Genomic DNA, 15,263 nt, shown 5'->3' on the forward strand with positions numbered 1-15,263 from the left:
TCTCATTCAGCTGGATCAGATTATATGAGAATGTGTAGTTTTTGAGAAAACCGACAAAAAAAAAAAAAAAAAAAACTCTTTTTGTAAACCTAAAAATAGATCCTGTACGATAGCCACGCCAACTAGTAAACTGAAATTAGATACTTGTCAGTTCTCAACTCTGGTTCTCAGATTGACCTTTGACACAGCGTGTTTTGTCTAAAGATCAGGGCCAAATTATTTGAGACGACGGTGTACGTCACCAGCCAGTAATCACATGTACGGTTCTGTAAACCTTTCAAAATAAATAAATAAATAAATAAATAGACAAAGCAAAAAGTACAAAAATAAATTTTAGATGGCATTTAGTATCTCCTCCCAATCCATCAACGGTTCCGGAGTTGGTATTTGACTTTTAGTGAGCCGTTGTAAACAACTTCGTTTTATAGGTAACCAACATCGCTGACCAGTGTGCTCCCTGCGGACGCACACCCTTGCTACCGCTCGAGCCTCTCTGCTGCCCTGAGTCGGTTAGATAACATTCGTGCTTTTTAGAGGCCACCTAGCACAAGTTGGTTCGTGTTTTATGCACTGTAGTTTTTATTATATCTGTCCATACTGTATTTATACTCATCACAATCAAAAATAACGAACCGTGATCAATAGTAAGTGAGCCAATCACTACGAAATGATTTGGGGGGAGAAACTAAATAATACCCTAAATTTTATTTATATGCTCTTTCGAACCAAGTCAATTGGAAATGCATTTCGAGGTTAAACAGAAAATAATTTTAATATTCATTTCGTATTAATGGTATCTTAATACAATGGAAGATTTTATAAAAAATCAGGAAATTCAAAAATAAATCTGAAAATTTAAAATTGTGGCGACACTAGAAAATTTGATTATGGTGGCTCAGTGGTAGAGCGTTCACCTCTGGTGCGTGGGGTCATTGATTCAATCCTAGCTTGCTGCAAATGAGCTTTGTGGTGGACAAACACCGTGTGTGTGGATTTAGTTGGGGTTTTCCCGTTTCCTTCCACCTTCTTGATTCCACCATTTTCGTTCATTTCTCATCATCACCGGTAGTAATGGTGGAACGTAAACTTCAAAGATTTCATTTCATTTCATTGTAGAACTTGCCTATGCAAGTACTATTTAATCTATACACTGTAAAGGTTACGTTCGAAATTAGTTTAAATGTCAATTACTGTTTGGGAAATTATTTTGAGACTCTTCAGTAGATATGGAAAATAAAACAAATCTAATTCATTGCATCTGAATATGGACAAAATAGTTGCTCCCAGTTATTCAAAATAGTCTTTAATCGAAACACAATCACTAATTTAAATTTTAATTTGTTATTTTTGAATGGTGAAGTCTATTCGGAGCTATTTCTACCAACTTCTACATGAATAATTTTAAACCTCAGCACTTATTACCTTTAAATAATAAGTGAGATTCAAGAGAAATAGGTAAATTTTACCACTATCGTTAATTATTCCATTTCACTGGAGTATGACTGACCAATTTCGTAATCATTTCAAATCAGAGAAACTGAATGTAAATATAATACAGAGTGGAAATGCACGAATGCGTCAAATTCTAAACACAGTAACTGTGATTTGATGCATTTAAGTTTCATTTCTAATTATTGTAGAATTTATTGATTTATATATCTGTAAATTGTGAACTCCAGTATAAATGTGAGCAGTAAATACATGATCTTTATTTAGTATGCCGTTGACAGAATCATGTGGAATCGTTGTCCCTGCATGTGGAACATATATTGAGCAGAGGATCTCGTTTGGTGGATTGTAGAAAAAAGTGGTATAGGAGAAAAATGGAGGAAAAAGAGTAGATAATGAACGGAAGATGGAATTTTCTTGTCACTGCCAAATAATAATAATAGAAAAAAGTAAAGTATAGATCTTGAAATGAAAATTAAATGGAACCTTTCAGTTTAACGTCCCACGATAGGCTAAGGGAGGCGATGATGAAAACAAGTGAATGATGATGGAAGAATTGGTGGAATGAGAAAGTGGGAGGAAACGAGAGTATCCCGAGAAAAACCCACATACACGATCTTGTCACCGGCCGGGGATCGAATCAGGAACCCCACGCACCAGAGGTAAGCGCTCTACTATTGAGGCACCTTCCTCCCCTGTGTGCATGTGTGGATCTTGAGTTTGTCATAGTTAAGAAAAGGGGTGGACTGAGATATATCTATCCTAAGGGAAAGCATGGATTATACTTGTGAAGAGCTGAAATCATTCAACTTTATATGCAATGCAAAGCTACAGCACTACTTCCCTCGCCCACCTTAGCTTTCTTATACTTGGCTATATTTTCCTATGCCTTTTTTTGATCAAGTTCACTGAATTGATTGCGTAGGAAGTATGGCGCATAGGGGCTTGAACAAAGAATTATTTTTTAAAAGGGCAAAGCTACTTTCTAATGTTTCCTTTTCAAAAGAAATAGCAGAAGAATCCGACAGATCTTAATTTTCTTTTTTAGAAGCTTTTTGCTTGCTCTTAAAGGTAACGCGCACCTGCATAATATATAAACTTGAAATGACATTATTTTGTTGGACTCTTGTCACGTTGAGATCTGCATTTTTTTTTTTCTTTCTTTCTCTGTAGGGTTGGACGTATGCCCTTGATTTCCCAGCAACTTACCATCCGAAGAAGCAATGGAAATCTTGTGTTCGCAGAAGGAAATGGATTCGTTATAGGCGCTATAGTGCTTTGAATTCTTGGTGCGCAGTGGAACCTCTACATAAAGATCCTACACAGGTATGTGTCGAAGTAATTAAATATTACCCACAATCGTTGTATTGGGTTTTCGGATTAATCTTGAGTGACAGATTTTTGCAACAGATGATGTTATTCATTTTGGTCATTTTGGCATATTAGAGTCATTTGCATGTATTTTAAAAGAGAGCGATTTCGTAAAGTTTTGATGATTTTATAACAAGATGGAGATAGAAGGTCAAACTGTGCCTTTTTGGCTTATTTACTAATTTACTTCCATAGAATGAAGCGCGTGCGTCAAACTTGTGAAAAGTTTTCGGTTGCAATTCTCTATAAAAACTTTAGTATCAACGATCTTCCAACCGGGTGCTTTTGGTATCTGTTACATTTTTTTTTACTCCATAGCGGTCAACTTCAAAACGGGAAGTGGTTATTTCTGCCACTTCTGGTTTGAATATAGGGTTAAGAGAGATGATTATGGTACAGTCCGCAGCAAAAAACTTGCAACATGAGCATGTAAGTTTTTTTTTGTGAAACTACGAAGTCTTTTGCTCCAAAATAAATGTGCAGGGGAGAACGCCGAGGTTTCTCTGGCGTGATTCGTGCCACTTAGAAGTTATGTTGATTCCCTGCGCTGTTATGTGTAGTTTCACAATAAACTAACATCTCATGTTGCAGTTTTCTTTTTTTTTTTTTTTTTTTTTTTTTTTTTGCTGCGGACTTTACCTATTCTTCGAACGCTAAATCTATTAGGGAAAAAAAAAAAACTTCTCGCTGTGTTTTATCATTTTTGCTATATGTAGATCAATATTGAAACAGGACATTGTAGGATTGTAGAAGCCATTCATCAATATATCTGTTGGACGTGAGAATCTTCCAGGTGGCACTCCTGGCAGTCTTCTGGTGTGGGTTGTCACTTCTGGTTTTAAAGACAGTTGAGGATTGAGATGAAATGTATTGGGCACTTCATCGATTGGAGGAAACCACTTTTTGCTATTTTAGGTCTATAGTGGTCAACGTTAAAACCGGAAATGGTTGAGTATCAACCCCTCCACGAATTCTGTTCGTAACTTTCGATTCTCTACATGTTGACTCAAATTGATGGTAATCCATTAAATAGTTCTTGATTATTTTTATTTATTTATTTATTTATTTTTTTTCAGACGGATACACGGACAAATTTTTTGTTTCTTGGACGTATAGATACACAGAAAGAGTAAATATATAAAGGGAGTTGTGATTGATAAATCAGACTCCTTATAAACGAACAAATCATACATTTTTTTTTCATTTGTATTCACAGGCCAGATGAAAATTACTGGCAGACCGGGACATTGTGCCATCAATGCTATATACAATTTTAAATATTCACCGGACACTGTACATATAAACGAATTATATACTTCACGTAGAATAAATGTTGCTAATTTTTATATGTTGCTCTTGTATGATTTTTTCGAGTCCGAGCTTAAATCTAAAATAGAGATATTATTACGTAAGATTCATATAAGTGAAACCCACATTTTGCATACAATCCCACTTCTTATCAAGGTTGCCCTTATTCAAATTTAACTTTAAAATTTTAGAGACTGATATTTAACAACGTTTCTTTCAATTTATAATGCTTTTCTACTTAACAGTGGCAGAGCTAAAGGGAGGCCAGTCTTCCCTACTTGAAAACTTGCCCTCCCTAGTAGCACCCCTGGTTATGCTATACTACTATAGTGCTGCCAAAATGTCTTGATCCGTGGCAAAAGTGAGAACTTAAGCTCACACCCACGCTTTGCGCCAATAAGGGTTGAGTTGTTGCTAATCGTGGGAGCTTTGCAGCCATGGGAGTGGAATTCCTTCAGCCGATAACAGCGCTTGGAACGGAAGGCCAAATGTCAAGTCAATGTGGTATATTTATAACTAGAAGTATTGAAAAACGTAGTACTGTGGCCTCATTCAATAACAGTTTCCGTCAATTTAACGCAAAATATGCGTTTTAGTTTGTGATAAATAACATAGCAATTCTTTGTGGCATTTTTTGCGTTGTGGTTTGATCCGCAAATTTTTCGAAACCAGACAGAATGAAGCCCCTGGTCGATAATTATTTTTTGCTATCGAACATTCTAAACTATTATATTTTAATGGACTGGCTGCTACAGCTAGTCCCATTTATGACCTTTCAGATGAGCACTAAAACAGTAATAGTTAATTATTATGAGTCTATTATTCTTTTCCTTTATGGTGTGTGTTCCCTTCACAATTTTAGTGGCCCGCTCTAAAAATAATCCTAGCTATGCCATTACTGTGGAATGTAGATATGTTAATTCAGTGACACCAGCTTTCACTATTCCGAAATGTGACTAGCGATGATAGCAGAAGCTCTTGAAACATCTCAAGAAAATCGTTACGTAGGCATGTCACGGGTTTAGGAAGTAAAACATTGATTCTGCTTCATAAAGACTGTAAATAGTTTTGATTTTACATTCAGTTCCTAATGAACACATTGAATTTAAGCCATTGTTTTCCACATTTTAGGAGCCATTCATCGACATATCTGTTGGAGGTGAGAAGCTTCCAGGTGGCACTCCTGGCAATCTTCTAGTATGGGCTGTCACTGCTCACGGAAGGGTAAGTTCTAAGAATTGCATTTAACTTTTTTTTTTTTTTTTTTTTTTTTTTTTTTTTTTTTTTTTAAGGTTATGTGTATACAATAATATCTTTTACTCATGTATATACGAGGGAAGATCAGAAACTAAGGTTACAATGCTGATATTTTTGGAGTTTCGTCTAGAGCAATGAGGAGTGTGCGGTAATTCTAATACATGAAGTTGGCAACTGTGCAAAGTTTCAGTACTCGCCACGTACGTCGTTAGTTGTATGTAAACACAAATGGCGACTCGTTTGGGGAAACTGGTCTCGCGAAGAAATCCGTTCAGTTATTCGATTTCTGCGTGCGAAACATGTAACCGAGGCTGAAATTCATCGACAGTTGGTAGAAGCTTTCGGAAATTTTCTAATGTGTCGGCAGCATGTCGCAGAAGGCATCGAAAAGTTTGCGGCTGGTAGAGGAAGGCGTCACCAGCAGGGAGTGCAGTGGCCGACCCAGCACAACATCAACAGATTTGAACATAGCTTGCGTGGAGGAGCTGATTTAAAACAACACAAAGATCACGTTACAGCATTAACAAACATTACATCATTGGGATGATGATCCTGAGATGACCAGAGCAGAGTGAAAAAAGAATGAACTGAATCAAAAAGAACGCGGTGTCTATGTTAGGCCATTATTGCCAGATCCAAAGTATGCATCAAAGGTAGGTACCTAAGTTCGATCAATGTTGCCAGTTCAGGGTTCTACCCAAGTTCGATCAATGTTGCCAATGATCAATAACTGGCAACATTGATCGAACTTGGGTACCTACCTTTGATGCATACTTTGGATCTGGCAATAGTGGCCTAACATAGACACCGTGTTCTTTTTGATTCAGTTCATTCTTTTTTCACTCTGCTCTGGTCATCTCAGGATCTTTTTTGTACGTTACTTTTATATAGTGGTATGTATTCCTGGTTTTACTCCTTTTATCTCCTTTTCGTTTTAATCCTTTTTACCTTGCCACTGAGGAAGGAACCAGCTGAGAGTTCCGAAACGTCAAAATCTGTAAATTTTTCAAGGGAGGATTCATTGGTAAGTAGCCAATTTTTTGTTAATTTTGAATATCCTCCCATGCGCCCATGTAATTATAATTACGTTACAGCATCTGATGGCAAAATTGGCATGTCGTGTGCAAGCGTTCTCTCTCCTGTTGTAGCTTCGCTTCAAATGAGGATGTGAAATACTTCCTAACCGTGGCTGAACACGCAAGGATAGAACTTTTAGCTGGAGGGAATCTTCAAACACGTCCCACAATGCGACAAGTGACTCAACCTATATGGGGACATGTTGAAAAATAACGTAATGTACTATCTGTTGTATGAAATAATATACTGCAGACTTTGTAACCTAACTTTCTGATTACACCTCATACAATTCATTTTGAAGTGGTACACAATTGACAAAGGGTACATCTGTGATGAGAGAAAGGAGGCTGTCAGTCTCGAAGCAAGTTGCTGATTACGTTTGAAAAGCATTCTGCACAGCCCCAAGAAGTCAGTGGTCAGTGCTGTCCGAGAGTTATACGTCCAGCAAAGAACTGTGAACAGGATCTTACGCTACGCTTGCAGTCCCACTCTTGCAAACTGGAATTAATCCAAAAGCAAACACAACTCGAAATTTGCATAAATCTCCACATGTTATTGAAAAATGATGCTAACTTGCTGTCAAAAGTTGATTTTTCAGTGATGAGGTTACATTGCAGTTAAATGGAAAGGTGCACAGTCACAATGTGAAAAAAGTGAGAATTCGCGTGCCACCTTCTAAGCTGAACGTGATTGTCCAAAATCAGTGTGTTTTGTGTCGTATCAGAGCGGACTATGTACAACCGTTTATCTTTGGGAGTCGAATCGTTACAGACCAAAGTTAACCAAGAAATGCTTACCATCTCGTTGATTCCGAAACTAGCTGCTGAGGTTGTGACTTGCTTTTCAGCAAGATACCGATTTGCTGCACCTATATTTAGCTATCCGAAAAAAGATATCAGTTAGCACTTGTCAAACACATAGATTGGCCTCGAGGACTAAATAACTAATTGTTCTGGAAATGATCCACAAGTTCACGAGACTTAACTGTTGGTGACTTTACTTTAGGGGTACGTGAAGGATAGAATGTATAGCGAGTTCCCTCGTAGCTATATGGTTAGCTTATGCGCCTTTGGCGCGGAAGATCCGAGTTCCATTCCCGATATGAGCTCATGTGGTTCGAATCCCACGTTAAGCTGTAGGTCCTTATCTCATATAGCTTTGGTTCTGACGCTAAACTCCAATCCAACAAAACAGAGTGTATGAGACCAACATTACCCACAACGTTGGATGATATGTAGGAATGCACTGAAACTGTGAACTGATCATACTGGAGAGTCTTGTTTACGGTATATTATCGCATTGATGTTTGCCGAGTTACAGGATAGGCACACACACAAATTTTGTATAATACAAACTGATACCACATGTCACTTAAATAATTGATGTAACTGTAACTACCAATATTAAGAACATTCTAATAATGTTAACATATTATATTCCTTGGAAATCAAGGACTGTCTTTGTACCTATGCTGTACGAATTCATATTGGAAAAATTTTATTTTAGACAGTTTGAAGATTTGGACTGATTAACCAACAGGCAGAACTTATTAATTTACTTTTAAAATTAAACAACGAAGGTTGTCTGCGGTAGCAAATTTGAAAAAGTCGTCAAGTTCGAATCTACACATTTAATTTTAATGTCAGAATCATTTATTTTTACCATATATATCATCATAATCATCATCATAGGTATTCTGCCATTATTGGCAGGTCACTTGCCGTAACCGAGAAGCTTCCATGCTCCATATCTTCATTTAACCTCTTCGTCTTGACGTACGATTTTTCTGTTTTGATACTGTCTATCGATCATAACCTCCTTTGTCCCCTCCCTTTCTTTCATGCCATCATACCTTCTAGCACGTCTCTCAAGATAAATACCTTCTTAGCCAATCTCCCAACAGATTCTCTTCCTCTTCTTAATAATGTCTAAAGTTGTTCTTTTCTCCCCACCATTTCTAACATCCTCTTATTCGTTTTCCGCTTGACCCAACTAATTCTATTCATTCTTCTCCGCATCCACATTTCGAAAACTTCCAGTCGTTTTTCATCACTTTTGCGTAGTGTTTATGTTTTTGCCTCATACAATACAGTACTCCACACAAAGCATTTTATCACTTTTTTTTCTCAACTCTTTATTCAAGGTCTCACAAAATAGACTTTCCTTCTTCCTAAAGGCTTCTTTCGCTATTCCTATTCTTGCTTTTATTTTACGTTCGCACTTCATATCATCTCTTAATACTACTACCCAGGTATCGAAGTCTAGTCACCTGTTCTATTTTCTCTCCTCCTATTTCTATATTTGACACCGACCACTTCGTTCCAATCACCATAGCTTTTGTCTTTCTTTCCCGTATTCACAGCCCTTCCTCAAGTCTTCTAACATTTTTTTTTTTTTTTTTTTTTTTAAAGATTCCGCAACAAACGTCATATCTGCAAACCATATACTGCACACCTAATCATTCGGTCTCGTACTGAAGCGCTATCTTCATTATATAGGCTCTTTTTCGCTATCTCTTCTAGATATATATTAAATAATGTTAGTGAGAGACAGATCTCTGTCGAACTCCCCTTCTAATTGCTCTCTCCTCTGTCATTTCCTCCCCTATTCTAACACTTTTTGGTTCATATGAGTTTTCAATCTTTCCTTTTCAACCAACCTTTTTTTAGAACTTCCAACAACAATTCCCAATTCACGTGGTAAAAGCCTTTTCTAGATCAATAAATATAACATACACCTCTTTCCCTTTTTCTAAAAACCTTTCACCGATCACCCTTAATCCAATTGCATCTATCGTGCTCTTACCTCTCCTAAACCAGAACCGTTCCTCTCAACTTTTTCATTTAGTCTTCTATACAATCTTTTGTTCAGTATTCGAAGCAAAATTTTTGCTGCGTGAGATATGAGACTAATAGTTCTAAAAATCCTCACATCTCTGTGGGTTTGATTTCGTAGCCTTCGGTATCATGATCGTCTTTAAGAAGTCTTTTGGCCACTATCCTGTTTCATATATTTCATTGCAAAGTCGGGACAATTCTTTCTGGCCCTTGTCTTCCATATTCGTAATGAATTTGATTGCTCCGACGAAAATCTGATATTATACATTTTTCGTCATGACAGAACTCCGGTCATTGTTTGAAAGTAAACATTACCAAAATGATAATGCTAATAATACTGTACTATATATACTGACATACAGTTGTAAAATTTTTAAGGAGGTTTGGAGCGCCTTGCCTCACCCAATACGAGGAATTCGTGACCCAACAATTACGTTCTGCATAATTCATCAATGGGTCGCGTTTCCAGTGATTGAGAAACTGTAGAAGAATGTGTTGGTTAATAAAATAAGTATTTAAGTTTTAAAAGTGTACGAATGCGTACTTGATAAACTCTGATGTTATCTATTACTATTACTGTTATTATTATAGGTACTGCAGCGCGCTGGTGTCACGAGTACTTCACCCGAAGGTACGCATTGGTCCAATATTAGCATTCCTGCAGGTTGTGAAGTTAGCCAGATCAGTACGGGGCCGACTGGATTAACGTGGTGTGTTCTATGGAACGGGAGAGCTCTCGTGCGAGCAGGTGTAACAAGACATAGTCCCAAAGGTGAATAATGTTCTTCAGATAAGATGAGGTAACAAAGAAAGACTTAAACATAACTTTTTATATGTTGTCTTTAGAAATCTGCTTACTTTCAAGAGTTTAAATCCGTAAGCATGTAGAGCATTGATGTGTTCTCATCTCCGAAGCGACGAGGAACGTGTTGGGATGTTAAAGCGATTTCAACCAGGTAATGCTGAGGAAGGTGTCGGTAATAGTAAAGTGTTTTCAACAAGTGATCACAAGGAAGCTCTGGGTAAAGTTAAAAGCGCTTCCAACCAAGAAATGACGGTAAAGGTGTCGATAATGTTAAAAGTGCTTCTGACCAAGTAATGACGAGGAAGGTGTCGGTAATATTAAAGTTCTTCTAACCAATTAATAATGATAAAGATGTCGATAATGTTAAAGCACTCTCAGTCAAGTAATGACGATAAGAGTCGGTAATGTTGAAGCGCTTCCGAGCAATTAATGATAAAGAAGGTGTCGGTAATGTTAAAGCGCTTCCAACCAAGTAATGACAGTTCTCGCCTTCGGTGCGAGCGGTCCTGGGTTCGATTCAGTCAAAAAAGTGTAAAACGCTTTTTCAGACCAGCTACCATGAATGAGGTTTTCCTAATTCACACCAGGCAAATGCCGGGATGGTACCCAACTTATAGATCCCAGGCCGCTTCCTTCTTTCTCTTTCCTCGGTTAGTGTGCTCGCCGAGGAATGTCATCCCTCAAACGCGACGGGCTAAATGGCCTTAGATGCCGAAAGCCAAGAAATCTAAATTCTAAACCCAAGTAATGACGATAAAGATGTAAGTTCCTTGCTATCTCTTACAATTCATACTATATAGAAATTAACACAGTAGACTCACGATTATCCGAGGTAATTGGAACCGAACCTACCACGGATAAGCAAAAACTCGGATAATACGGAAATAAACTGCTATTGGGTACAGTACTACGTACTGTAAATTATCTTTTAAAATACAGGAGTTGCATATTGCAGTATACTAAAACATAGAAAAATACACAATACGTTTTACATACATACTGTATCATACAAAACTTTTTTTTTTTTAAAGTCATGTTTGTTTTCTGGGACATTTTTCGGCCACTCTTTGATGTTGCAATTTTATGGTGATACACGATAACAAACAGCTGACCGAAGATTTGAGACTCAGCTCTTTGCAAATAGCCAGTACGCGGGCCAGCTGACCGAAGATTTGAGACTTAGCTCTTTGCAAATAGCCAGTATGCGGACCATCTCTTACAACAACTTCAATCTGTTATTGATTTACTGATATTTAAAATACTCTTTGCCGCATAGGCCTACTGTAACAAAAAAAGAAGTGCACAGTTGCAACCATCAAGTTTGAAACGATTAAATACGAAAACTGACTGGCTCATTTCTTTTCTATATCCATTGCCCATTTGACATGTACCGTGTTGAAGCTAAAAGTACTGTGTTTTTGTGTTGATTGAGTGGAATTTGTCATTATGTTTCACCACTAAAATAATATGGAACTTGTGATTTGGCCACAATCGATATTATGCTATAGTAATTTATATCAAATTGACACATATACTAATTCAAATTGAGATACACCTCTTAAAAGTTTTGCAATTTTTTTTTTTTTTTTTTTTGTTACATTTGTTCCTTCATATTTAATTTTTATTTTTACAAACAACTTATAAAATCAAGTAGACAGATTTAACTATTTTATATTCGCAATCGATAACAGTGGCAAAAAAAAGTTTTTTTTTTCCTGTCTCAAGAACTCCGATAGCTGAATCTAGTAGTATTGACAGCGGTGATTTCATATCTGGTTTTTTTTTTTTTTTTTTTTTTTTTTTTTTTTCTGTCACCCACAGTTTTGATGAGACAGGGGAAAGAAATGTGCACTGCGGTTCACGTAACTTATGAATGCAAGAAAGTGCTTTTGCAATGTAAACATGTTGAAATCGTACCTCTCAGATGTTTGGATGTATGATTTTCGTCTGTATTTGGCGTCAGGAGTATTCCTCTGCACAATCAGTTATAATCAGCTAAGATGGAGGGGGTCCATTTACTCTGATAAAGTTTCTTCATTTCGGAAATCTCTCACCATGCTCGTCACTCACAGCTTCAAGGTTTGGGGGAAGAAGTCTATGTGGGAATCCAAGAAGTGAATTTTAAGGCTCATATTGCATCCCAATGCCTGATAGACAGTCACGAGGTCAAACAAAACGTCGCCTAAATTGTCGGACCTATGATTCTTCAACAAAAATCTCTGCGCATTGTTCTAAATGCCAGCCATGCTTTTTTCTCGAGCTCATTAAGTTCGTCAATGAATTGCACATCACAGAACAATTCCCTGATCTGAGGGCCTACAAAAATACCCTCTTTGATTTTAGCATCACTCATTCTGGGAAATTTAGTTCTCAGATGTTAGAAATCCCTGACAGTTCTGTCCATGCTTTTGACGAACTTCTTAATCAGACCGAGTTTTATGTGTAGAAGGGGTAGGAAGATTTTTTGCAGATCAACTAAAGGAAGATACATGACGTTCTTTTCCCCTGGAGTCAGTGATATTCGTTTCGGCCATACCTACTTAACATAGTGATTCTGCCTGTCCCGATTGTCCCATTACAAAGAAAGGTATTGCAATGCAACTTAGTACACAAATTACCTCTAACCTATAGTATTACATCATATTTTGATACCTGTAGCCAGGGTAGCTCCAGAGGTGCAAATTTTACCAATAGGGACTTTTTGAAGCAGATTTCCCGCAATATCCTTAATTTTCCCTTTTGCGTACATCATACACATATGCACATGATACCCTTGGAAAGCTTGTTCCATTCTGAAGAGAATGACGTACGAACTATGGTCTCGGATGGATAGTCTTGCAGCAGTAGCTACTTTCTTATAAACCTGCAGCGGGTTTACAGGGTTAGTTGTATTGTATATACATATACTGACTCTGACAAACTGTGGGTGATGGATAAATTTCGAGTACTGATTCAGCTTCAGCAAAATTAGTTAATTTCAGCTCTGAGACAAATTCTTTGTTGACCAGTGTAATATATTTCGTAATCTTCTAGGTATTTTGTAAGAATATGGTCATTACTTTTTCTTACATTGTTTAATATAATTACTGTATGTTCGGTGAGAGAATTATTACATTTTAATCTTTCAAACATTCATGTCGTATTTAGGACCTGTGGAGTAACTCGCGTATATGCGAGTGCTGTCCAGAAAGTACCACACGTTTTGTCGTATCATGGCAGTGGGTAAACCCAGGGTCGCCATTTTGGTGTAAGAACATTGCCACATTCAGTACGCATCCAGTGTGGTAACGTGAGGACTGTGACGCTCTGACTGTGCTTTCTGTGACGTGTTATAATGTGCGCTTCAATAGAAAATCCCGCCTCTTGTGAGGTGCGTTCTGTGATTAGGTTTTTGTTGGCAAAAAGCACAAGCCAGTTGAAACTCATCGCCAACTCTGTGAAGTGTACGGACATGGAAGGTGTTGTGCTTTCACGACAACGCACGTCCACACACGGCCAAGCGTATCCAAGAGCTCTTGGATGGTTTTGGATGGGAGATGTTCGATCACCCACTATACAGCCCGGATTTGGCGCCGAACGACTACCATCTCTTCCCAGCAACGAAGACAGGGCTCGCTAAACAACGCATTGATACTGACGCCGCACTACATGTTGGTCTAAGCCAGTGGTTGCAATTGCAGGCAGCAAATTTCTACCGCGACGGTATTAAAAAAATTGTGCCACGGTATGATAAGTGTCTTAATTTGCATGGCGATTATATGGAAAAATAGCTTAAGAGTATACCTTTCAAATGTATATAATACAATTTCGTTTGTCCATTCTGTTACTTTTTTATTTCAAAATGTCTGTTACTTCCTAGACAGCCCTCGCAATAAATCTAGTTGTAGTATTGCAGGACATAATTGGTATGAAAAGATAGTTAATTATTTATTTTCTTTAAAGGCGAATTTTGGTTAGAAGTTGCACCTCCAAGCGAAGGTCTCCATCTCGCTCAGGTCTCTGTTGGTGTCAATGCCGTGTGGGCTGTCACGCGAGATCACCGTGTGTGGTTTAGAAAAGGCATTCGTGGCGAATATTCTGGTAGCAACGAGGAATTTGCCAGAGGGTCTGGATGGGTGGAAATGGTTGGCAAGATGGCGATGGTCTCTGTTGCTGCAAATGACCAGGTACTTTTTTCTTCCTTTGTATGTATATTCCAAACTCCTTTATATTTACCCTGTCTGTCCTTGTGTGTACGTCCGAAACTCCTTTATATTTACCTTGTCTGTCCGTGTGCGTGTATGTCCCAAACTTCTTTATATTTACCCTGTCTGTCCGTGTGTTCCAACCTCCTTTATATTTACCTTGTTTGTCCGTGTATGTCCCAAACTTCTTTATAATTACCTTGTCTGCCCGTATGAATATGTTCAAACTCCTTTATATGTACCCTGTGTGTTCATGTGTGTGTATGTCCCAAACTTCTGTATATTTACCCTGTTTGTCCGTGTGTGTATGTCCCAAACTCGTTTATATTTACCCTGTCTGTATGTGTGTGTGTGTGTGTATGTCCCAAACTCCTTTATACAGGGTGTTTCAAAACAACACCGACAACGTTTGGGAGATGATTCCTGACCAAGATAAAAAAGGGATAGACCAACCTGGGTGCACAAATGCTTCCTTTCGGATTTATAGGCTACCGAAAAGATGAAAAAAATGAAGTTTAAAGGTCCATAGCTCCCAAACTATGGGACCTACCGTAGTCGGGTCAAGATTTTATTTAGGAACTAGTATGTGCCCTATCCAAATATCCATGTTTCAAAATCCTAAGGTACTTCCGCAACCAATTTTATAGAGGGTTAGTGAGTACTTCAAAGTATATGTCCGTAGTCAAACTCCCTCTATAAAAATTGTTGCGGAAGTATCGCAACACACGGTAATGTTTGTCAATACACGGGCAGGTGTCTTCCTTTCTTTAGTTGTTTAGTGTAAAGTTTCGTTTCTCTGTCTCTTTTGGTTTCTCTATTATCACGATTAGACATTCTAAATTATAATGTAGAAACGTCATTTCATGACTTTGTCATCAAGTCGGCATGGGTTAACGTTCTCATAGGGAGCTGCTATTTTACTAACGCGTGTTTACAGTCACATAGAATACATTTAACGGGTGTGCGTATCGTAAC

At 37.8% G+C, this 15,263-nt stretch overlaps 1 protein-coding gene across 1 annotated transcript in view; it reads left to right on the plus strand.

Moving 5' to 3' along the window:
- Positions 1–15,263, plus strand: part of Pex23 (tectonin beta-propeller repeat-containing peroxin 23) — a 118,183-nt gene that overhangs the window by 13,628 nt on the left and 89,292 nt on the right. Inside the window, exons 4-7 of the mRNA XM_081750542.1 lie at positions 2,623–2,775; positions 5,260–5,352; positions 9,891–10,071; positions 14,047–14,270. Coding sequence (XP_081606668.1) covers positions 2,623–2,775; positions 5,260–5,352; positions 9,891–10,071; positions 14,047–14,270 — 651 coding nt within the window. The remainder of the gene's footprint in view (positions 1–2,622; positions 2,776–5,259; positions 5,353–9,890; positions 10,072–14,046; positions 14,271–15,263) is intronic.

The sequence above is a fragment of the Thermobia domestica genome, chromosome 3 (genome assembly GCF_964235325.1).
Source record: "Thermobia domestica chromosome 3, izTheDome1.hap1.1, whole genome shotgun sequence".
NCBI lineage: Eukaryota > Metazoa > Arthropoda > Insecta > Zygentoma > Lepismatidae > Thermobia > Thermobia domestica.